Source organism: Glandiceps talaboti, chromosome 9 (assembly GCF_964340395.1).
Source record: "Glandiceps talaboti chromosome 9, keGlaTala1.1, whole genome shotgun sequence".
Taxonomy (NCBI): domain Eukaryota; kingdom Metazoa; phylum Hemichordata; class Enteropneusta; family Spengelidae; genus Glandiceps; species Glandiceps talaboti.
The window spans coordinates 1,437,858-1,463,746 of NC_135557.1; the positions used below are offsets into that span (position 1 = coordinate 1,437,858).

The window sequence follows — 25,889 nt, forward strand, 5'->3', positions numbered from 1 at the left end:
TACACCCGGTACATACATAGATTGATATCAGAAAGTCCTTTCAGATTTCTTATAGTTTGGCACACCTATTTGCCATTTCAGGTATATCATGTACTAATAGCCTACTATAACAAAGATTGTTGTATTTCAGCAATTATTATGTGTAGGAACAAAAAGCTCAATATTCCCCTTACGGAAGGCATTCAGTTTAAATCTGGTATAAAATTAATTTGAGGTACATCACGTATAGCTATAGCTCAGAATTTTGCATTCCAAAGATTTGCCGGGTGGCATTCAGTTTAAATCTGGTAATAAATTGCTTCCATGTCAATTTCTTGTCTAACACAGTTGGTTCAACGCTAAGAGACAATTTCCACCGTTTTATACACAGCCGCAGACTCTATTCATTATAACAATATTATTATACTGTCCGATAACGTATTACTTACATCCGGGTCATTCGGGTAGTCATCGCCACACCGGCACCGTACCGTGCGCATGCTGTGTGGTAACACTGGGCGTACCACATGACGTCATGCATTGAGCTCAAATGATTGACAGTCACTATAACAACCGTGCCCTTTAGCCCGCGTCATTCGTTGATACCATTTAGCATGCAAAGATTATACTTTCCGCCATTTTCTTTTTTAAATATATCTTCCGTCTAATATCAAAATAAGTCCAACACAAGGATCTGAGTCGCAGTAGACAAACCGGCAACATATATTTGGGTACAAACACGCCACCTGAGCAAGTTTGCTGTCGTTTGCAGGGAAGTTTCTCATCCAGTTTGAAGAAGTAATTGAAATTTCTGCTGACCTGCAAGTTGCTGAAGATTTCATTTTCGCGCGCCATTTTGGGGTTGGTTGGCTGTCTTTGTTGTGGTCTAGAGGTAGCCCAATTAGGGCTACTGACCCAGTGATTATCCAAGGCAGTGTTGGTGCAGCCAAGTCTTCAGCATTTATCTGATCGATGTCATCTAACTATCTAAGGTTGGTATAAACAATTATTTTAAAATTAATATTGCCGGGTTGTGTACTGTCTCTCGCATTACTGCGCGATCCGTATCCTAGCGTGACCTTCAGCAACCATGTGAGCGAAGGTATTTTACAATGATTGTTCTTCCGGGAAATACCGGACGTTTTTTTTATCATGTTGTAAGATATTCCATATCAAGAATGACATACTGAAATGTTATATTTCAGTTAAATATAACATTTTAACATCATTTGATTGGTTTCATTTGCAAGTTTGGAACAAGACGGGCATGAACGAGTGATGACTTGTCCCTGATTCATCGCGCGTTAGGTTGTTGGGCGGCATGTTTTTGATGAAAATTCACTGTTTTGCACCTCAAGTAAGAAAATACAGCTGACTAATCATGTATCATCAGATTTAACAGTGATCAACCCGTCTAAGTATAACAATTGGTAGTATAATTGTAACTTATAATTCAATAAACTGTCGAAAATGGGACAAGTAAAACAGAATTTTCGTCGACGACATCGACCGGTTCATTTGGGCGTGCATTCGACTTCGAGTGCCATGAATACAGGAAATTTGTTCTCCGTTGTAACTGAAATGTATGCATGCATTATTTATTTTATGGCGATGTGTATTTATTATGGCGATGTGTATTTTTATTACGTGATTGGTGTTTGTTGTGAGTGGAAGCCATGTGTGCCGGTCTTCTGTTGAACCATGAGGAAATGTTTTGGTTCGATCAGCTGATGAGCTCACTAATTTACATAATTTCTTTTTCAAAATAACATTATTGCCGATGTGTTTTTTGTCCTTCCTATTTCGGGCCATAAATTCCGAAGTAATTGAAATAGATGTGTTTATTTTTATTCGATTAATACTGTTTTATTGATATCATATTTATTAGTTTTGAGTTTCTTACTCCGTATAATGCGACGGTATTTGACTAGTGACATCAAAATGGCCGCCATGCGAGCAGCTTCATAATTTTGTCCTCGTTATTGTATGCGATTCTGTGGTCCAATTTTGTTCGTAAGGAAATATTAAAGGTACAGTGATAAATTTCAAACTAGCAAGTGTTGTTACACTATGAAATATGTGTAAATACTTTTCATTTTGAAATGAAATAACCGGGAATGCAATGCGATTATGTGACAAATATTGTAGTTCGCCAAGTGGTGGCTGTTACGTTTGTCAATCAGTACGCCCTCTGGAGATGAAATTGCAGTGTCACTGTTGCTGATTTTTCATTGTGGTTGCCAGAAATATGGGCTTTCTAAAATTCAGTATAAACAGTAGTGACATATCTCATGTTTTTGGTAACCAAACACTATAAGTATATATATATATATATAAGTGGAAGTTAAACCTTGTTGTTACATTTTGATGTGTTGAGTTCAAATGTGTAGCTCATAGAAAGAACACATGGTATGTACATACTAAGGATTAAACAGTGAGGATGTCTTGAATTCTAGCGTTGGTGTAAAAGTAAACAATTCAAACTATTTAATTTAATGTTTTCACTGTAAATGTTGAAACAGGTGACATTGATCCTGTATAGTAATGTAAAACATAGTGAGATTGGGTAAGGATTTCTTATTACTTTTAACCAATCACAGTAGAGCTACTATTAGTTGTATGGTTTACTAATCACAGTAGAGCTACTATTAGTTGTATGGTTTACTAATCACAGTAGAGCTGCTATTAGTTGTATGGTTTACCAATCACAGTAGAGCTACTATTAGTTGTATGGTTTACTAATCACAGTAGAGCTACTATTAGTTGTATGGTTTACTAATCACAGTAGAGCTACTATTAGTTGTATGGTTTACCAATCACAGTAGAGCTACTATTAGTTGTATGGTTTACCAATCACAGTAGAGCTACTATTAGTTGTATGGTTTACTAATCACAGTAGAGCTACTATTAGTTGTATGGTTTACTAATCACAGTAGAGCTACTATTAGTTGTATGGTTTACCAATCACAGTAGAGCTACTATTAGTTGTATGGTTTACTAATCACAGTAGAGCTACTATTAGTTGTATGGTTTACCAATCACAGTAGAGCTACTATTAGTTGTATGGTTTACTAATCACAGTAGAGCTACTATTAGTTGTATGGTTTACTAATCACAGTAGAGCTACTATTAGTTGTATGGTTTACTAATCACAGTAGAGCTACTATTAGTTGTATGGTTTACCAATCACAGTAGAGCTACTATTAGTTGTATGGTTTACCAATCACAGTAGAGCTGCTATTAGTTGTATGGTTTACTAATCACAGTAGAGCTACTATTAGTTGTATGGTTTACCAATCACAGTAGAGCTACTATTAGTTGTATGGTTTACTAATCACAGTAGAGCTACTATTAGTTGTATGGTTTACCAATCACAGTAGAGCTACTATTAGTTGTATGGTTTACTAATCACAGTAGAGCTGCTATTAGTTGTATGGTTTACCAATCACAGTAGAGCTGCTATTAGTTGTATGGTTTACTAATCACAGTAGAGCTACTATTAGTTGTATGGTTTACTAATCACAGTAGAGCTACTATTAGTTGTATGGTTTACCAATCACAGTAGAGCTACTATTAGTTGTATGGTTTACTAATCACAGTAGAGCTACTATTAGTTGTATGGTTTACCAATCACAGTAGAGCTACTATTAGTTGTATGGTTTACTAATCACAGTAGAGCTGCTATTAGTTGTATGGTTTACCAATCACAGTAGAGCTACTATTAGTTGTATGGTTTACTAATCACAGTAGAGCTACTATTAGTTGTATGGTTTACTAATCACAGTAGAGCTGCTATTAGTTGTATGGTTTACCAATCACAGTAGAGCTGCTATTAGTTGTATGGTTTACTAATCACAGTAGAGCTACTATTAGTTGTATGGTTTACCAATCACAGTAGAGCTACTATTAGTTGTATGGTTTACTAATCACAGTAGAGCTACTATTAGTTGTATGGTTTACTAATCACAGTAGAGCTACTATTAGTTGTATGGTTTACTAATCACAGTAGAGCTACTATTAGTTGTATGGTTTACTAATCACAGTAGAGCTACTATTAGTTGTATGGTTTACTAATCACAGTAGAGCTACTATTAGTTGTATGGTTTACTAATCACAGTAGAGCTACTATTAGTTGTATGGTTTACCAATCACAGTAGAGCTACTATTAGTTGTATGGTTTACTAATCACAGTAGAGCTGCTATTAGTTGTATGGTTTACCAATCACAGTAGAGCTACTATTAGTTGTATGGTTTACTAATCACAGTAGAGCTGCTAGTATGGTTATCTAATTGGTTATCCAATCATATCAGAGCTGCTAGCTTTTTTATCCAATCACAGCTGAAATGCTGGTGATGGTATGGTTACCCAATCACAGTAGAGCTGCTAGTTGGATTATCCAATCAAATTAGAAGCCTTAGTATGATTACCCAATGACAGTAGAGCAACTAGTATGGTTACTCGATCCCATTAAAACTGCTAGTTGGATTATCCAATCAAGTAGATCTGCTAGTATGGTTACCCAATCTACTTCTAATTCTACTTCTAACTGGAAGTGCGACATAGAAAATTTATTTGGCTTTAAAATGATACCTAATTTTCAAAGATTAGGCAATTCTAAGTATTTCTGTATATCAGTTTGATAACATAACAATTGCTTGCACTTTTATCATGTGTATGCTAATGTGGAAAGCAGTACATAATGTCAATATTGCTATCCAATCACGTTCACGGAAGGTAGTTAGTAAATAATTTATTTGCTCCAATTCTCCTATATGGCATTAGAAATCAGTTGATATCTTTGGTAGACATGGTCCGATTGTAACAACAAACAACAACACGATTTATCAGAAGTTTATTAAATTTGGGAAGTAGGAAGTGAAAAGGTAAATTGTCGAAATGTTTGCTGAGTGTTGTATGGTAATTGTGTTCTGTTGCAAACCTTGTCTCTATCTCACGGTGAGTGGACTTACACGATGAGACAAACAAGTGTTATTTTACCCCTTTCATATACAATTGGCTAAACACGCCAATATTATCGTTAGTATCAGCATTTTATTTATTCTGATACAAACATTCTGATACGCATCTCAGGAAACAAGTGCCTGTGGATCAGAACACTTGCAATGAAACTATTAAATTAGTGTACAATTTGTTAGTCCCCGCCGAACGAAGTCCGGGACAGGGACTTATGGATTGGGTTCCATCCGTCTGTCCACCCGGAGCCATTTCTTGGAGATGTCTGGACCAATTTTTTTCAAAACTTGGTACAGGAGCAAATGTCAACTTGTTTCATGATACGATCCAATATGGGCGCCGAGCAGCCATTTTGTTTGCGAATTTTCCCTGTCCATAGCCATAACTCAGACATGCTTGAACAGATCTCATTCAACATTGGTATTATTAGGACAGTGTTCTATGACATACATGTGCATATCCATTTTCGTCGTGATACAATGATAATCCAATATGGCTGCCTGGCAGCCATTTTGTTGGCACAGTTTTCATGTCCAACGCCATAACTCATACATGCTTTAACAGTTCATTTCATTTTGTGTGCGTCAAAATTGCAATAAGGATTTTTCATTCTTATCACTAAAATGGAATCAAAAGAGGCAATGCTATTTTTCTTGAAAAAATGAGTCAGAAACTTTGCCTACATACAGAGAGAGAGATGCATGTTGTTCTAAAATAACCGTATGGCCAAGTAACCCACCTAGTCTGGGAGTGATGTACAATAAATGAGTCACAAAAGCAACCTCTTGAATGCTGCCAAAACATGGTTTTATTATTCACCAACACCTAAACAGAAGTTCCTGAATTCAAGAGACTTTTTTTCCGTTTGTTGGGTCATATCACAGTTATAAATGATGGTACGTGACGGACGCATATGTCAACCAATTTCTTGCGACTAGGATGATAAGCGTACCGCCCAAGCACTTGGCATTACACTTATTATATGTAGACATTACCTCATTTACTTGTACCTGCAACTCTCGGTTTTTAAAATGTCCGGATCCGACACAGCTTTACATTTTAGGATTACCTAATTCCAAATTCTAGACGGGTTAGCTGTTTAGACATGAGGAGATTCATCATACACAAATATAAACAACACTGCACGCCACTACGCTATGTAGGCAACGCCATGTGATCTTGTCAACGAAAGTTAATGAAGTGGGTGTGTGATCAGAGCCGATTGTTCAATCGTAGTGGCAACTTTTAAAGGACCTTCACGATAATTGATTTGAATAGACTGTGGAGAGGACGTTGCCAAAATCCACCTACGCGAAGGCTCTAAATTAGGCCAGGTTGGGTATAACGTGAAACTAATACGAATGTAAATCTGGAAATTACCAATGAGGTGTCGCGTGTTTGTCGTGACCTTTAAACTTGGACTAAATTATCGTAGATAGCGTGGTATTGAGAATGTTTATTTCAGCACTAGTAACACAGGTTGATCGTTCGACTGATGTTGATTTAATCCTTCTATTAACGTGAAAAGTTCGATTGCCTGAAATAATTATTCAGTAATAGTTTAGTGATTCCAAACAGATTTATAGATGTTTTCACGTGATAGTTGAAACATGCATGTGAAAGCCATGTCAACGTGTTCATCTCGTGGTGCGATGTCACAGTAAAAATCAAAAGGGTTAATGGGGCCTGGGATGGATCTAGAGGTGTATAGATGAAGAAAACATACATGCACGCATACTGAGCAGATTGGGCTTAAATTAATGGGGATGCAGCTGGGGGTGTATAGATGAAGAAATATTAAGCATATAATGATCTCATCAGCAATCTGCAAATTAGGTGTAAAAATGTGTTTTTTTGCCCAAAAACTTATGTATCAAAATGTACTTGGTCAATAAGACTGAAAATAGGTGAGATATTTCTAGAAGCGTTATTCTATAGATTTGTTTAAAACATTTTGACACAATTGGTCCTAGCAACCATGACCATACCCTTATAAACAGCCAAATGCCAGTATATTTTGCTAAAATAACATCTGGTCAGTTGTATCTGGTAGGCAAGTAAGCAAACATTTTTAAAAAATGTATGCAAATATCCCTAGCAACCATGACCATGCCCATTCCTAGCAACAGCCAAACGATTGTGTATTTCACGAAGATAACAACAAGGATTCTTAGAACAAGTGAACATTCAAAAAATGTATGTAAATGTGCCTACCCAAAAGACCACACCCATAGCAACAGCCCAATGAGCACATATATTGCAAAGATAACAACAGGGATTAATAGGCAAAAGAATGAACATTTAAAAAATGTATGCAAATATACCTAGCAACAAGACCATGCCCATAGCAACAGCCAAATGATCATGTATATTGCAAAGATAACAACAGGACTGGTTAGGCAACTGGATAATGATTCAGCAAATGAACACCTATACCTAGCATGGATGTATAATAAACATTTTAAAAAACTGTACAGTTTTAAATGAACACCTATGTGCATTAATTAATGTAAATGTTCAACAAATCTTTCCCCGGTCTTACTTTATACTCTTTAACCCCGTCAAATATTGGTTATCCTAGTAGATTTAAATGAGACTAGTAACTTTTACTCGGGTCTTTTGAATCGCTCATTCACATTCACTCAGTGCATGCATCTGTATAATGTTTGCTGTTTGCGCTAGCTAGCTGTGTTGGACTCAGTTGATCATTATCACTAACCATGGCCTCTTTTACTGCAGCGTCAAAAATCCATCATTTCTGTTGTACTCCCCAATTATAGTTTTAGGACTTCTTTTGGGAAAGTTGTATGTGTGAGTACCCTGTAATTTTTGTGTGTTGCCGCAAACGAGGCAGTTGCAATAATTCGCACAAGTTGGTAGTATACGAGTCCGAATCGGGACGCCAAGGTGACACTTTTTGCCGACATGCTTACCCACAAAAGCAAATATGCAGTCGGGATTTTGAAGTTATGTTGTGATAATTTGATCCTTCCATATACTGCATTGAGTTCACTCAGCCATCTCATTGTACAAAACATCGTATTCATAGTCAAAATTGAGTGGAAATTTCTACGAACAGCACCTTTATGTTAGGGGAGACAGATTTTGTTTTGGCGATGTTGAAATTTGAATGTTACATTGAAAAACGCATGTAAAAAAATCTGATCAGAAAAATCGCCATTGCATGTGTTTCCTTCCCCTGACCTCTACACACATAGCTAGTACAAATACAAGTCACTATTGAGCTGTAACAAAAAGAAATAAAACCAAAATAGTCCATTATATAGCCAAAAATTACCCCCAAAACGTTAGTGTAAGTGTCGGTACTGGTCACAAGATTGTGTAAATTTGCTGACTTTTAAAAATTCAACCATAAACTGCTGCTGGCAGCTCACACAGAATTTGATGCTCACACACAAGTAAGTACAATGTGTTCCCATAGCTAAATACTTGTATTCAACATTGTATTTCAAATCAAATTCAGATAGTGATAGTGACATAATTTATATCGTAGACCATGTTACGAGAGCCGTTGATTACTTCCGCCATGTTGGAATTCGATTTTGTAAGTGAAAAACGCACATAAAATTACAATCGCTCGTCATTTGGATCATACTACATATACTCTCCACTGCCAGGCTTAGCAGGAATTAATGGAAGCCCTAGAGCATTCCCGCAATAGCGGGAATCAGTGGTGAAAGGGTTTTAAGCCTTTTAAACCTGTAGGGCCTTTTGAAAAAAAATCTTGTTCCTATCATATATTGCTATTTGTGAATACCATTTTGTAACCATTTCCATATCTTACTATTTGTGAATACCATTTTGTAACCATTTCCATATCTTACTATTTGTGAATACCATTTTGTAACCATTTCCATATCTTACTATTTGTGAATACCATTCTGAAACCATTTCCATATCTTACTATTTGTGAATACCATTCTGAAACCATTTCCATATCTTACTATTTGTGAATACCATTCTGAAACCAACTTGTTCCTACCATATATTGCTATTCAGTGTTCTCCACGAGGGGTTTTTGAGGGGGTGCAACGCTCCTCTGTTTACAGGACCGCCCCTTTGCGTTCATCGCCCCTTTGTTTTGGTGTGAACGTCTTCATGAGATTCTATTCAATGCCGTTAATGAAGGAAGTGAACAGCGACACTGCGTCTATCATCATTTATGAACTTATTTATCGCCTTGATTATAACAATGGTAGCCGAAACAAAAACAGTAGATGTAGTACCGTCGTAAAGTAGAAGACGGTACGTTGGTAGTTTCTATGGCCAGGTATATCAAGCCGGTAATTTCCAAGCCTTCCCATATACGTAATACAGTATGCATACGATGTACGATGTCACAGCAATTTTTGCACTGTATCAATAAATATGAACAAAAACCTAAAATTTATACATGTTCTTTAGAAATAACTACTTCGGTACGGTTCCATGGTAAAATTAATGTCCTAAATGATCACGTTTGGATGTGAATCGTGATCGTAGTACCACGAGGTAGCTCCGATGTGGCAGCCATGTTTGTTACCGTACATTTGCGCTGAACATATTCGATTATTTTTAGCCCAAATTCGTCACATAAAAAATGTACATATTTCCGGCAAATTTTGATGAAAAATCATTTTCCATTCATGAAAATTAAAAAGATATCAAATTTTAGAGAAATAAAGGGAAATGAATTGTTTTCAATTAATTTTTATGAATGACATGCACATTTACAAGGTGAAACCAACAACTCAAAACTAAGTGATAGCTAGCCTAGAGGTGCATACATGTACATCAACAATGCCATGTGTTGTCACTCCTGTGTGTAAAACATGCTTGCCAACATTACTATAACATCGTCTGTATAACTGTCAACCTCCTTCCTGAAATTTTTACATTGTGAATTATGTGAAAGGTTTGGAAATAAGTGATCACAATACATTTCAGTGATTTTAGTTTGCTGAATGAATAAAATAGGAGTTTTTGATTTTGGAAACTTTTTTCACTTCCTAATATTATGATCTGGAAATATGCTAATGACATGCAAATAAATATGCAAATTAGGGCTCCCCTTTATTTTTCAAAATTGTGGAGAACCCTGCTATTTGTGAATACCATTTTGAAACCAACTCCATATATTGCTATTTGTGAATACCATTTTGAAACCAACTCCATATATTGCTATTTGTGAATACCATTTTGAAACCAACTCCATATATTGCTAAGTTTGTGAATACCATTCTGAAACCAACTCCATATATTGCTATTTGTGAATACCATTTTGAAACCAACTTCATATATTGCTAAGTTTGTGAATACCATTCTGAAACCAACTCCATATATTGCTGTCAATGTCTAGTTTTCACTAAAATATCCCCTAGTACAACCTTTAGTGTCAATCAAAACACACTCTGCAGCTTATCTGCATACTGATTGGCGCCTTCAGCTACAGTCATATGACAAGAAGGAGGGAGGGAATCCAGTGATTAGCATAGCCTTTGTAAGGGGTCCTGCACAGGGGTCGCAGAACAAAGAGCCTGTACTGTGTTCAGGCAGCCATCTTCTTTGCAATGTAATCCATCCACACTAATTTAACTGACTGAATATAGTGTTTTGAGACAACCAAAGTGGTAACAACCACACAATATATAAAGCAGTACCTAATTTGTGATAAGTTCTTATGTATGTATGTATGTATGTATGTATGTATGTATGTATGTATGTATGTATGTGTATGTGTGTGTGTGTGTGTATGTGTGTGTATGTATCGTGTGTATATGTATGCTTGTGTGTATATGTATATATTTATGTATGTATGTATGTATGTATTTATGTATGTATGTACATGTATGTATGTATGTATGTATGTATGTATATATGTATGTGTATTTATGTATGTATGTATGTGTTTGTGTATGTATGTATGTATGTATGTGTTTGTGTGTGTGTATGTATGTATGTATGTGTTTGTGTGTGTATGTATGTATGTATGTACTTATTTGTGTATGTATGTATGTGTTTGTATGTATGTATGTATGTATGTATGTATGTATGTATGTATGTATGTATGTATGTATGTATGTAGAAAGAATGCATAAGGAACTTGGAGACAGTCTGAATAAATAGATGTAATCCGACGTTTCGAATAAAAATTCTTTTTCAAGGTATTCAAAGGCAAGACATAATAGGTAAACACCTGATTATATTGGAATGTTACGGAATAGAACGACAACTGTGTGGTTAACGGTTATAAGTGTGATAAGTTCTAAAAGTCTCGAGCACCAAAAAGAACCCAATAAAACACACCTGCAATGTAAAATAAGCGTGATTAGACAGGGAATGATGTGAATAATCTATTAATTCCAAGGGGTTCCAACGTTCCAAGATGGAAAATGATTTCTTCCTCCTTCAACCTCACATGGTTTTCATCACCAGAAACCTTATGAATTCCTGAAATAGACATATCTCATACACTGTGATTGTTGGTAATCAAATGCATAGATGTGGGATAGTTATGATTCTTTTGTCTGGTCAGACGGAGATGTTCCATGAAACGATCACCAAGACGACGTACAGTTGAACCTATATATAAAACCACATTTTTGACATGTAATGCAATACACTACACTAGTACTAATACAAGTAAATCTACTTGTAACAGGCACACTGTTCTTAGGGCCAAAACATGATTAGTGTTAATAATGAAACGACATGTACCACATCGAGTATGATCGCATGGAAATGAACCAGCATTAACTTCCAATTCATGTTGTTCTGTATGGCCCACCGTATCTCTAAGACTGGTATCACGACGCCAAGCTGTTAAAGGTGTTTCAGGAAATAATGAATTGGTAACCCTATTAGAATGTAAGATATTAAAATGCTTGTATATAATGTTCTTAACTCTAGTGGAAAAGGGATGGTGTGTTAGAGCTAACAATCGTTATTACTCTTCTGACCATGTGAATTGATACAAGTTTCCCTAGACAAAGATGACACTTTAAGTAAAGCCGCATTGGTAACCGACACTGGATATCCACATTGATGGAAGTACATGCATGTGCAAAATATGTATGTATGTATGTATGTATGTATGTATGTATGTATGTATGTGTGTGTGTGTGTGTGTGTGTGTGTGTGTGTGTGTGTGTGTGTGTATGTATGTATGTATGTACAATGTATGTATGTATGTGTGTATGTATGTATGTATGTATGTATGTATGTATGTATGTATGTATGTATGTATGTATGTATGTATGTATGTATGTGTGTGTATGTATGTATGTATGTATGTATGTATGTATGTATGTATGTATGTATGTATGTATGTATGTATGTACAATGTATGTATGTATGTATGTGTGTATGTATGTATGTATGGACTACTAGTTAAGTAGTGAATAGTGCAGTACAATTGATTGATATTACAGTAACCATGAACTATTGGTGTGTACACATTGGATTTATAGTTTATGTAGGAGGGGAAAGTGACTTGTTGCCATGCCACCAAATCAAACTACATGCTGTTGATTCGCTTAATGGCACTGCTGTAGATATTTATAAGGTTTTATCTCTGTCTAAAGATTTTCAAGATGCAATTTTAAATTGAAATGATTTTCTGAAAAAGAGACCTTTTATTTTTACCGGTATACAGTTTATGGTTTATTTGAGGTAACAAAACCCTGGGGAGTTGTTAATGGTACAAAACATGAAAATAATAACAAAACTAATAAACTATCTAAAAGAAGCATTACATAACATAATAAAACTAATGAACTACAAAAGCTATTCAGTGAAAAGAAAGAGAAAAATAATGTATGCTAATTAGACAGATTTATGGAGATGTATATTTTATTATGTATTACAATTATTTTGTAGGTGGTGGTCTCTTTGTATATTGCTTAATTTGATATATTTGCCAAGTGCAATTATTAAATTTGTGTTCATTGTTTCTTTAAGTTTTTGTTCTTCTGGTAAGTTTCTAAAATTATAATATCAACACATATAAGAGTGACAAATAGAAATATGATATCATTATCTGGTTTATAATACTAGTAAACATGTTACTTTGTTATGTTTCGTTATTTATTTATAGAAAAAAATTGAAAATGACATTGAAGGGAAAAATATCGAAATGATACTGGCAATATTGATATAGTTGCTTTGTAAATACACAGGACACATACTGATTGGTTGGGGTCAAAGGTCAATTGTCTAGACACCCATGATGTCTGTAATACTGTACTATGAATATATATGTATATAATTGACTGACCTTGTACTCACAGCCATCAGATCTTTCTCATAGATAACGTTAGGTATCATCCTCTCCCCATTCATTCATCTTCCCCCATGACTGATGCCCTCATTGTCAAGGCTTTTGGACTATTTTGTTTACATTGTAACATTATGGGGGACTTGAAAATCAGGTACAATGACTTAGTAACCAGCTGATTGTAACCCAGGTAAAATGACTTGGTAACCAGCTGATTGTAACCCAGGTAAAATGACTTGGTAACCAGCTGATTGTAACCCAGGTAAAATGACTTGGTAACCAGCTGATTGTAACCCAGGTAAAATGACTTGGTAACCAGCTGATTGTAACCCAGGTAAAATGACTTGGTAACCAGCTGATTGTAACCCAGGTAAAATGACTTGGTAACCCAGGTAAAATGACTTAGTATACCAATTGATTGTAACCCAGGTAGTGTTCTCCATGGCCCCTTCTGGCATGTCCTATTAAATTTTGCTATGGCCCCATTAAAACTGTTGCCTCCCGTTTAAAATTACATACCAGCCGTTCAGAACTTTGATGTTTTTCAGCCGGTATTTGTTGAAAAACAGCTGACTACCCATTGTTTTACAAGGGGTCGCTTACTGTACATGCTAACCCATTGTTTTACAAGGGGTCGCTTACTGTACATGCTAACCCATTGTTTTACAAAGGGTCGCTTACTGTACATGCTAACCCATTGTTTTACAAGGGGTCGCTTACTGTACATGCTAACCTATTGTTTTACAAGGGGTCGCTTACTGTACCTGCTAACCCATTGTTTTACAAGGGGTCGCTTACTGTACATGCTAACCCATTGTCTTACAAGGGGTCGCTTACTGTACATGCTAACCTATTGTTTTACAAGGGGTCGCTTACTGTACATGCTAACCCATTGTTTTACAAAGGGTCGCTTACTGTACATGCTAACCCATTGTCTTACAAGGGGTCGCTTACTGTACATGCTAACCCATTGTTTTACAAAGGGTCGCTTACTGTACATGCTAACCCATTGTTTTACAAAGGGTCGCTTACTGTACATGCTAACCCATTGTTTTACAAAGGGTCGCTTACTGTACATGCTAACCCATTGTCTTACAAGGGGTCGCTTACTGTACATGCTAACCCATTGTTTTACAAGGGGTCGCTTACTGTACATGCTAACCCATTGTTTTACAAGGGGTCGCTTACTGTACATGCTAACCCATTGTTTTACAAGGGGTCGCTTACTGTACATGCTAACCCATTGTTTTACAAGGGGTCGCTTACTCTACATGCTAACCCATTGTTTTACAAGGGGTCGCTTACTGTACATGCTAACCCATTGTTTTACAAAGGGTCGCTTACTGTACATGCTAACCCATTGTTTTACAAAGGGTCGCTTACTGTACATGCTAACCCATTGTTTTACAAAGGGTCGCTTACTGTACATGCTAACCTATTGTTTTACAAGGGGTCGCTTACTGTACATGCTAACCCATTGTTTTACAAGGGGTCGCTTACTGTACATGCTAACCCATTGTTTTACAAGGGGTCGCTTACTGTACATGCTAACCCATTGTTTTACAAGGGGTCGCTTACTGTACATGCTAACCCATTGTTTTACAAAGGGTCGCTTACTGTACATGCTAACCCATTGTTTTACAAAGGGTCGCTTACTGTACATGCTAACCCATTGTTTTACAAAGGGTCGCTTACTGTACATGCTAACCCATTGTTTTACAAGGGGTCGCTTACTGTACATGCTAACCTATTGTTTTACAAGGGGTCGCTTACTGTACATGCTAACCCATTGTTTTACAAGGGGTCGCTTACTGTACATGCTAACCCATTGTTTTACAAAGGGTCGCTTACTGTACATGCTAACCCATTGTTTTACAAAGGGTCGCTTACTGTACCTGCTAACCAGTGTTACTTTTGAAACAATAAAAGGGAAATTTTAATTACATAATTTATACTTTTCATGAGCCGGGAGGGGGTGACTGGACACCTACTAGCTTTTCATTAGCTATCTTCCAGCACCCAGTCACATTTGTCATTTTCATTATTTTCGTTTCATTTGTATTTATTTATTAATTTGTGTTATTGTGAATAAAGAACTTATTTGTAGAAATAGTCACTTACCTGTTGAGTTTAATGTATTTATAAATATTTTACTACTAAACTACAAGTAGCCCAGGGCAGTAACTCAAGCCCTGCTATCACAATTCTACAAGTGAAGAAATGTGCTGGATCACTTGAGTAGCTAGTGTATAATATACTGCTCGCACATTTATGCAAATATATACTAATATTTATGCAAATTAGCCACCCTCTTAAATTTATCATCTGTGGAGAACACTGCTAGGGGAAATGACTTGGTAATCAGGTCATTGTAACCCAGGTGAAATATCTTGGTAATCAGGTCATTGTAACCCAGGTGAAATAACTTGGTAACGCAAGTGACAGTTGACTGATAATAAAATAATGTTAACACTGGTAATTGATTGAAATGTCATTGACTTTATAAAGCTGTTGTATATATTAAAATCATAGGTAATAATGTTACCTAACATGACATAATATATTTGATACTCTGTACATTGAAATTAACAACATAGTCTTAAATGTTAACAATTTCTGAATACTTCATGTGTATGTATGTATGAGTACACGGGAATCTGCTCACATCGGTTGATGCTGACTTGGGCCATCCAGCCCTCAAAACTGTGACCCAGCTAATTCAGATAATTTTTGTCTCTTTCCTAGACTGTTGAGAGTCTATCTCTCTCCTTGTGTTTTCATCATTGTCACCAAAGTTTTCTGGCCATACATGCATATTGATTGACTTAAAAGACAGTGAACTATAAAAATGTCTTTGAGAAAAGAACAATTTAGACGACCATTAATTACAATAATGACATATACTCGACTATCTACAAAGATGAAGTGTGAACTAACCACAGCTGAAACTATACATTCATGTCTGCATGAAGGTTGTGTGTGAATTACATGGCAAACATTCTGATGTAGACTTTCAACTAGCATTCATCAACTTGTCAAAAAAGTATAACAGACTCATAAACCATTTGATAAAGTGGTGATGCTGTGTCCGATCATTAGGTTATGTTCAAATTTACTCTGAAAACACTTTTAGTTGATAGTTGGCCATCGTATATTGTGAAGGTCAACAAGGGCGACTATATACAAAATTCCAATATGGCAGATAATGAAGTCACAAGCCCGAGAGAGTTTTTGAAGTCCTCAATAGTAAAGTATAGTAAGTATGATGTATCACATAATTTTGGCCAGAGACGAAACCGTTGTGATATGCAAATTAGGCCTAAAATGTGTCTTTTGATAAAAATGAATAAGTCCAACATAACTGAGCACATTGGGTTCAAATTTGGTGGGAAGACACTTATGGATGTTTAAATTAACAATTTCTGTTCATGATATGATGATCTCATCAGTGATATGCAAATTAGGGCTAAAATGTGTTTTTTTAGTCAAACATTTTTGTCTGAAATAATTCCAAAACTGCTGAGCAGATTAGGCTGAAATTTGGTTGGAATGTTCTGTGGGGTGTTTGTTTAAGAAATGTTCATAACATTATCCCATCAGTGATATGCAAATTAGCTTTGAAAGGTGACTGTTATGTCAAAATCTATAATTCCAGAACTACTGAGCAGATTGGGCTGAAATTTAATGGGGTGCATCAGGGGATGTGTAGATGAAGGTGTATTCACAACATGATGATCCCATTGGCGATATGCAAATTAGGCGAAAGCTGAAAGCGTAGCTTTAGGTAAAGGTTGTATAGAGTATAGAGTGTATAGGTGAATCATAGGTGTCCGTCAAACTTTTATATTTTCATTATCTACTCCAAAAGTGACAGTCGGAATTCTTTGATATTTGGTGTGCATGTTCCCTGGGGGAAGGCTATTCAGATTTGTTCATGCCAAGTTGATCTGTGCCATTTTCAATTTTTTATGATTTTTTTTCATAAAATGTCATTTTCATCATCTCCTTGAAAACTTCTTGTCAGATTGCTTTGATATCTGGTGTGTTGATGCGCAGGGGGTAGCTTACTTAGATTTGTTAATTTCAAGTCAGCACGTCTTCTTTTCTATTTTTTATGATTTGTTTTTGTAACTTAAAAAAAAAATGAATATGTTAATGAGCATTATGACCGCCGCCATATTGGAAATCAGTCCGCTAGACTTTAGGTAAACTGCAACTTTTCAAAAGACACTATTGACGTCAAACAAGCAATGTAATATGTGCTGTAGTCTTAATTCTACGCATTGTGCGCCCAAATGACAAATATTTGTTCGAAACAGGGTTGTAAACTTCAAATCCAAATTCTCCACCCTCCTACAGAATGGTTCATTCCAGTATATGCACCTCACGATCAAGTGAGCTCTATGAGAAGTCCATGCCTGAACTGAAGTGTATGGGACGATTTTTGACAGAGTCAGTTGTCAATAAAAACGATAATACTCTTTCTAAAATTATCACATTTTGAAAGGGAAAGTACTTTGTGGTTCATTTATGGAGTTTTGTTTTTGTACGATCAATCTTGGTGGCAAAATTACAGCGTCAAAATTACCGATGTGGTAGTTCCATACGGTAATGGCCAGACCTGATTAGGTTTTGGTAATAATCCAATGAATATTAATGACCAATTTGAGTAATTAATGGATCGAACGAGTATAAAGTTGGCATCAGATTCAGATTCAGATTCAGGTAGCATTATCTTATGAACATTATATTGAGCATCAGATGGCCTCAGATCTAAAGACACCTGACAGACTCAAACCTGAAATAATACCATTGAGACTACAGGGAAGGATTCTGCTTCACTGCCTTATTGCCTTATTTTGTGTTTCCCTTGGATCTGCACTCTGCATTGGCTGGACAAACATGAGAAAAAAGAAGACTTCGAGGCAGGGTATTTAAGTGATTCAAACTCACCAGAAAACAATTTTTTTTCTTGGCCTTAAAATAGGTACAATGAGCGCGGAGTTCACAAACAGGTGAAATCTTCATTTCAATTTCGTCAAATATGGACTTATCATTTTCAAATTTCACACACTAATGCGCAGATGAATAAAGAGAAATCGTGTCTTTTTAGATTTTCGATTAGAAGTTTAGGAAGTATTATATTGACCGCGAACTGTCTCCTTTTTACCGTGTTTTTTACCGATTTCTCTCGATAACAAACTACCGCTGTTTGTTGCAAGGCTTGTACATAATCATTTATCTAGTTCTGTATCTCAGGATATAAATACAATCTCACATATTTATCAAGTGTAATAATCTATAATTTATACCCAAATCATGTATGTCGTGGAAAATAGACCAAGCCTCGCCTAGCCTACGAAGAAATTTTCGCAACAATGTATCAATAATGGTGACCTATACATTGACCTCTATATAATAGTGTATAGTGAGGACGTGCCACTCAACAAAATCTTGAAAATTTTCCCGTAAACTCGTGGTGTGACAGAAGGAAGTTCAACACACACATGCCATATCCCGGGTATGTAGGGGATCACGAAAGCCGAGTGAAGTCGAGGATGGCAAGCTTTCCTGTGCTGAGAATAGGAGGCATGGCGGGCATTTGAACAACATTTTTGACAACTGTTAACTTTCAATGGGATTTGATGAATCACAGATATAGAGCTAAATTTCTTGCATAAATCATGAAATTCCGTACGGAAGGCATTCAGTTTAAATCTGGTAAGTTAAGAATTGTTCATGACATGATGATCCCATCAGTAATATGGAAATTAGGGCTAAAAAATGTGTCTTTTTTGTCAAAATCTAAAATTCCAAAGCTCTACTGGGCAGATTGGGCTGAAATTTGATAGGGATGTGTCTGGGGATGTGTAGATGGAGTTGTATTCACGACATGATGCCATTGGCAATGTGCAAATTAGGTCTAAAATCTAAATTTGGTCCAAAACTTATATGTTTTGAAAATTACATTGTACATGGTGAATGAGCTGAAATATTTGGTGGGATGTTTCTGGAAGTGTTATTCTGCAGTTATTCTGCAGTTATTGTTGAAAACATTTTGACACAACTGGCCCTAGCAACCATGTATGCAATGATGTATATTGCAAAGGTGAAACCTGAAATGGATAGGTAAGGGAATATAGATTCAAAAAATGTAAGCAAATATGTCTAGCAACAAGACCACGCCCATAGCAACAGCCAAATACTGTTGTGCTACAAAGCCTTTGGTGCTATTTTTATATTTTGGTATGGAAATTATGCAAATATACCGAGTACACCACATTTGCATTTATGCAAATATACCTAGTGCGCCACATTTGCATTTATGCAAATATACCGAGTGCACCACACTTGCATTTATGCAATTTCTAGCTTTTCTTATCCATTGAAAGTGTCTAGTAAATGTACATAGATGAACAAGTTATGTTTGTATAGAAGTGTCTAGTAAATAGACATAACACATACATGTTACCTGTACATGTACAAGTTGTGTTTCCCATACATTGTACAAGTTGTGTTTCCCATACAATGTACAAGTTGTGTTTCCCATACAATGTACAAGTTGTGTTTCCCATACAATGTACAAGTTGTGTTTCCCATACATTGTACAAGTTGTGTTCCCCATACATTGTACAAGTTGTGTTTCCCATACATTGTACAAGTTGTGTTTCCCATACATTGTACAAGTTGTGTTTCCCATACAATGTACAAGTTGTGTTTCCCATACAATGTACAAGTTGTGTTTCCCATACAATGTACAAGTTGTGTTTCCCATACATTGTACAAGTTGTGTTCCCCATACATTGTACAAGTTGTGTTTCCCATACAATGTACAAGTTGTGTTTCCCATACATTGTACAAGTTGTGTTTCCCATACAATGTACAAGTTGTGTTTCCCATACATTGTACAAGTTGTGACACAATGTGTTCCCCATACATTGTACTTCAGTGAATATTAGTACCACTCTTAAAATGAATGATTCCATGTGCATTATTGTATGCATGGTCTGTACCACAATAATGAAAATAGGGGTGTCATGTGACACAAATAGGGGTGTCATGTGACACAAATTCATGTCTGTCACATTGTCTGACTACTATGTATTGATAGATTCATTGATCATATAATTGTTGTGGGGTTGAGGAGTTACTGTTGTGCTTTTGTTTCTGTTAGAATAATGTCTGGTTAAAGTGACAATTTACAACATGCACACTGTTTCAAGGTTTTCTATAGTCTAGCACTTGTAGTCCAGGCCAGGCCAGGCACTACATGCTTGTCATGAAATGAATGTACTGTTAGCTAGGGTGTATGATTGATGTGGTAAAAAAACGTCATTAAAAGACCCCCTAGTTTAGTAAAGAAGTGAAGCACCGCCCACTGCTGTGTGGATAGATTACAGGACATTTGTGTCAATTACAGTGAAGCACCGCCCATTGCTTTGAGGTAGATTACATGAAATTTGTGTCAGTCATTGTGACAGGTCAGTAGATAACAGTTAGAGTCAGATCTAATCAGCTTTACCATTGGTTGTTGCTGCAATAGAGGTTATTCATGGTGTCATGTGCCAAGCAATCAGAGACAATGTTCTATATAGATATGGCATTAGATCAAAGTGAATGTGTGCAATGTAGTCCTAGGCGTACTGTAAAATAGCCTAGTAGTCACCACTGTCTCTTGCCCTTGTCTGTGTTTTTAGAGAGATAGCCATGTGGGATTTTATAATCACTGCCAACTTTCAAACTCATGGATTTCTCATTTTGACTGCCAGATAGATTACCAGGATTAATTTGTGTCGACTATTTTGTGTTAGTTTTGTGCGCTGTCAAAACCTGGCTGTCTTGTGTGGATTATTTTGTGTTGGTTTTTGTATGCTGTCAAAACCCTGGCGTCTTTGGATAGCTGACACAGTGGATAACTTTGTGTTTTCTCAATGGTGTACTGTGAGGACAGTTCTGCTGTACAAATTATGTCTTCCAGTTGTCGTGTTCTCTGGGTCAAACGTGATATGGTTCCATATATCCCTGAGGACAAGAATATAGGCAAGCAAAGAACAATGAAACGTAGGTATTCCTGTATTTATGATACTTTTATCTTACATGTTGCTATATGAGTCAGTTGGGTAGACATACATGTTAGCAGTTGTAGACTATTTTCAGACAGACATCCTTGCAGTCATAGACTACATTCAAGTTGACAGGCAATAATGTGACCTTGTCACCTACCCTGACATGTTAGATATAATAACAAACATTGTGAATGTCAATATTAATATTAATCAACCCTAACTGTTGAGAAATGAAACATGTTGAGGAAGTGATGGGTTGATATAGGCCAGTCAGCCATCTTATGTCAACACATACACCCATTAATATATAGTGCTGTCTGTTCACCTACCCACCACTGTAACAAATAGTGTCTCCGCCATAGTTTAATATTTACAAAACTAGAGTGTCAATCTGATGACAATTTTGACTGTAAGATTGTACAGTGCAGTCTGAGTCCCAGCCCACTAAAAACAAAGAATGAATGGAAAAGCAATTATCTATAATGTTAATTGCTTTTCCAGTCATTCTTTGTGATCCCCTTGTGTTTGTCTACTATATCAATTAACTGTTCAAAGATTATCACCTCTCCAAGGGGTAAACAGTTAGCCAGTGGAATAGCCTTAAGTAACCTCTGATAATGTCATATAGGATTGGAAGGTCAGCCATTGCACTATAACCATAGATGGTGGACATTGTCTACTATGCTGTAACACGGATCTACAAAAATGTTTAAAATGTGTATTTATCAGAAACAAAGGTAAGCTGTCAGCTGACTCTTGTCATGTAGATAATACAGCTTACATAATGGCTACAATGTAGCAGATTTAGAATACCATATTAACCTCGTCATTTAAATAGTACATTGCTTTAAATCACATGGTTACTGTATAGTTACATACACATAGCAATACAGAGATTACACTGTAAATCACATGGTTACTGTATAGTTACATACACATAGCAATACAGAGATTACACTGTAAATCACAGGGTTACTGTATAGTTACATACACATAGCAATACAGAGATTACACTGTAAATCACATGGTTACTGTATAGTTACATACACATAGCAATACAGAGATTACACTAAATCACATGGTTACTGTATAGTTACATACACATAGTAATACAGAGATTACACTGTAAATCACAGGGTTACTGTATAGTTACATACACATAGCAATACAGAGATTACATTGTAAATCACAGGGTTACTGTATAGTTACATACACATAGCAATACAGAGATTACACTGTAAATCACAGGGTTACTGTATAGTTACATACACATAGTAATACAGAGATTACACTGTAAATCACAGGGTTACTGTATAGTTACATACACATAGCAATACAGAGATTACACTGTAAATCACAGGGTTACTGTATAGTTACATACACATAGCAATACAGAGATTACACTGTAAATCACAGGGTTACTGTATAGTTACATACACATAGCAATACAGAGATTACACTGTAAATCACATGGTTACTGTATAGTTACATACACATAGCAATACAGAGATTACACTGTAAATCACAGGGTTACTGTATAGTTACATACACATAGCAATACAGAGATTACATTGTAAATCACAGGGTTACTGTATAGTTACATACACATAGCAATACAGAGATTACATTGTAAATCACAGGGTTACTGTATAGTTACATACACATAGCAATACAGAGATTACATTGTAAATCACAGGGTTACTGTATAGTTACATACACATAGCAATACAGAGATTACATTGTAAATCACAGGGTTACTGTATAGTTACATACACATAGCAATACAGAGATTACACTAAATCACATGGTTACTGTATAGTTACATACACATAGTAATACAGAGATTACACTGTAAATCACAGGGTTACTGTATAGTTACATACACATAGCAATACAGAGATTACACTGTAAATCACAGGGTTACTGTATAGTTACATACACATAGCAATACAGAGATTACACTGTAAATCACAGGGTTACTGTATAGTTACATACACATAGCAATACAGAGATTACACTGTAAATCACAGGGTTACTGTATAGTTACATACACATAGCAATACAGAGATTACACTGTAAATCACAGGGTTACTGTATAGTTACATACACATAGCAATACAGAGATTACACTGTAAATCACATGGTTACTGTATAGTTACATACACATAGCAATACAGAGATTACACTGTAAATCACAGGGTTACTGTATAGTTACATACACATAGCAATACAGAGATTACACTGTAAATCACAGGGTTACTGTATAGTTACATACACATAGCAATACAGAGATTACATTGTAAATCACAGGGTTACTGTATAGTTACATACACATAGCAATACAGAGATTACACTGTAAATCACAGGGTTACTGTATAGTTACATACACATAGCAATACAGAGATTACACTGTAAATCACAGGGTTACTGTATAGTTACATACACATAGTAATACAGAGATTACACTGTAAATCACAGGGTTACTGTATAGTTACATACACATAGCAATACAGAGATTACACTGTAAATCACAGGGTTACTGTATAGTTACATACACATAGCAATACAGAGATTACACTGTAAATCACAGGGTTACTGTATAGTTACATACACATAGCAATACAGAGATTACACTGTAAATCACATGGTTACTGTATAGTTACATACACATAGCAATACAGAGATTACACTGTAAATCACAGGGTTACTGTATAGTTACATACACATAGCAATACAGAGATTACACTGTAAATCACAGGGTTACTGTATAGTTACATACACATAGCAATACAGAGATTACATTGTAAATCACAGGGTTACTGTATAGTTACATACACATAGCAATACAGAGATTACACTGTAAATCACAGGGTTACTGTATAGTTACATACACATAGCAATACAGAGATTACACTAAATCACAGGGTTACTGTATAGTTACATACACATAGCAATACAGAGATTACATTGTAAATCACAGGGTTACTGTATAGTTACATACACATAGCAATACAGAGATTACACTGTAAATCACAGGGTTACTGTATAGTTACATACACATAGCAATACAGATAATTGTCACTATTATTATTATTAGGTATATAATCAACTCATCCTGTCAAGTGTTGACAAAATTGCAAAGTTAGATATAAATTGCAAAGTTAGAATTAGATATAAATTTTGTTCAGGTCTCCTTGTAACTATGCTACATTGTATGTTTGTCAGTTGACTGCTGTTAGTCAGTGTTGTAACCAATCTCTCTTGTGCAGTGTTAAATGACCTCAAAACAGTTTTGATGTCTGTCTATGGCTCTTAGTCCTTATTCTGATAGTGGTCCACAATATGGGGTTACTTTCTGGTGTACAAATCAAAACTTATTGTAAAGTAGGGGAGACACAAATATAATTATAACTTCCTTGAAATTGAGCTTTGACCTTTGACCTCAGAATAACATGATCTGAAATATGATGTCAGGTTAAAGCTGTTTGTTGACCTTTGACCTTTGACCTCAGAATGAAACCTGATCACTGAGAAGACAATGGTTGAGACTCAGGTCAAGTTTACCCAGTTTATTGATCTCATTATGCTAGCATACCATGTCTTACTGTTTTGTGATTATAATGTAAGTATCGATAGGATGTAGCGCTGATGTGATATATGTAATTATCGATAGGATGTAGCACTGATGTGATATATGTAATTATCGATAGGATGTAGCACTGATGTGATATATGTAATTATCGATAGGATGTAGCACTGATGTGATATATGTAATTATCGATAGGATGTAGCACTGATGTGATATATGTAATTATCGATAGGATGTAGCACTGATGTGATATATGTAATTATCGATAGGATGTAGCGCTGATGTGATATATGTAATTATCGATAGGATGTAGCGCTGATGTGATATATGTAATTATCGATAGGATGTAGCACTGATGTGATATATGTAATTATCGATAGGATGTAGCACTGATGTGATATATGTAATTAACTAAGGACAAATAAGGTTAATACTAAATAAGTCCGACAAACAGACAGGGGTTATTGTCACTGTGTCTGACAAACAGACAGGGGTTATTGTCACTGTGTCTGACAAACAGACAGGGGTTATTGTCACTGTGTCTGACAAACAGACAGGGGTTATTGTCACTGTGTCTGACAAACAGACAGGGGTTATTGTCACCGTGTCCGACAAACAGACAGGGGTTATTGTCACTGTGTCTGACAAACAGACAGGGGTTATTGTCACTGTGTCTGACAAACAGACAGGGGTTATTGTCACTGTGTCTGACAAACAGACAGGGGTTATTGTCACTGTGTCTGACAAACAGACAGGGGTTATTGTCACTGTGTCTGACAAACAGACAGGGGTTATTGTCACTGTGTCTGACAAACAGACAGGGGTTATTGTCACTGTGTCTGACAAACAGACAGGGGTTATTGTCACTGTGTCTGACAAACAGACAGGGATTATTGTCACTGTGTCTGACAAACAGACAGGGGTTATTGTCACTGTGTCTGACAAACAGACAGGGGTTATTGTCACCGTGTCTGACAAACAGACAGGGGTTATTGTCACCGTGTC

At 36.1% G+C, this 25,889-nt stretch overlaps 1 protein-coding gene across 2 annotated transcripts in view; it reads left to right on the plus strand.

The window, feature by feature from the left end:
* The first annotated feature begins 756 nt into the window (after positions 1 to 756).
* The window catches only part of LOC144439668 (dual specificity tyrosine-phosphorylation-regulated kinase 1A-like), a 70,001-nt gene continuing 44,868 nt past the window's right edge, over positions 757 to 25,889 (plus strand). The window contains exon 1 of one of the 2 annotated variants that reach the window (XM_078128902.1): positions 757 to 971. Coding sequence is in view for 1 of the 2 variants with exons in the window: in XM_078128901.1 (XP_077985027.1) it covers positions 21,161 to 21,290 (130 nt within the window). In the remaining variant the exon portion in view is untranslated. Of the gene's footprint in view, positions 972 to 20,878; positions 21,291 to 25,889 lie in introns of those variants that run through there. The other variant, XM_078128901.1, reaches the window with a different exon arrangement.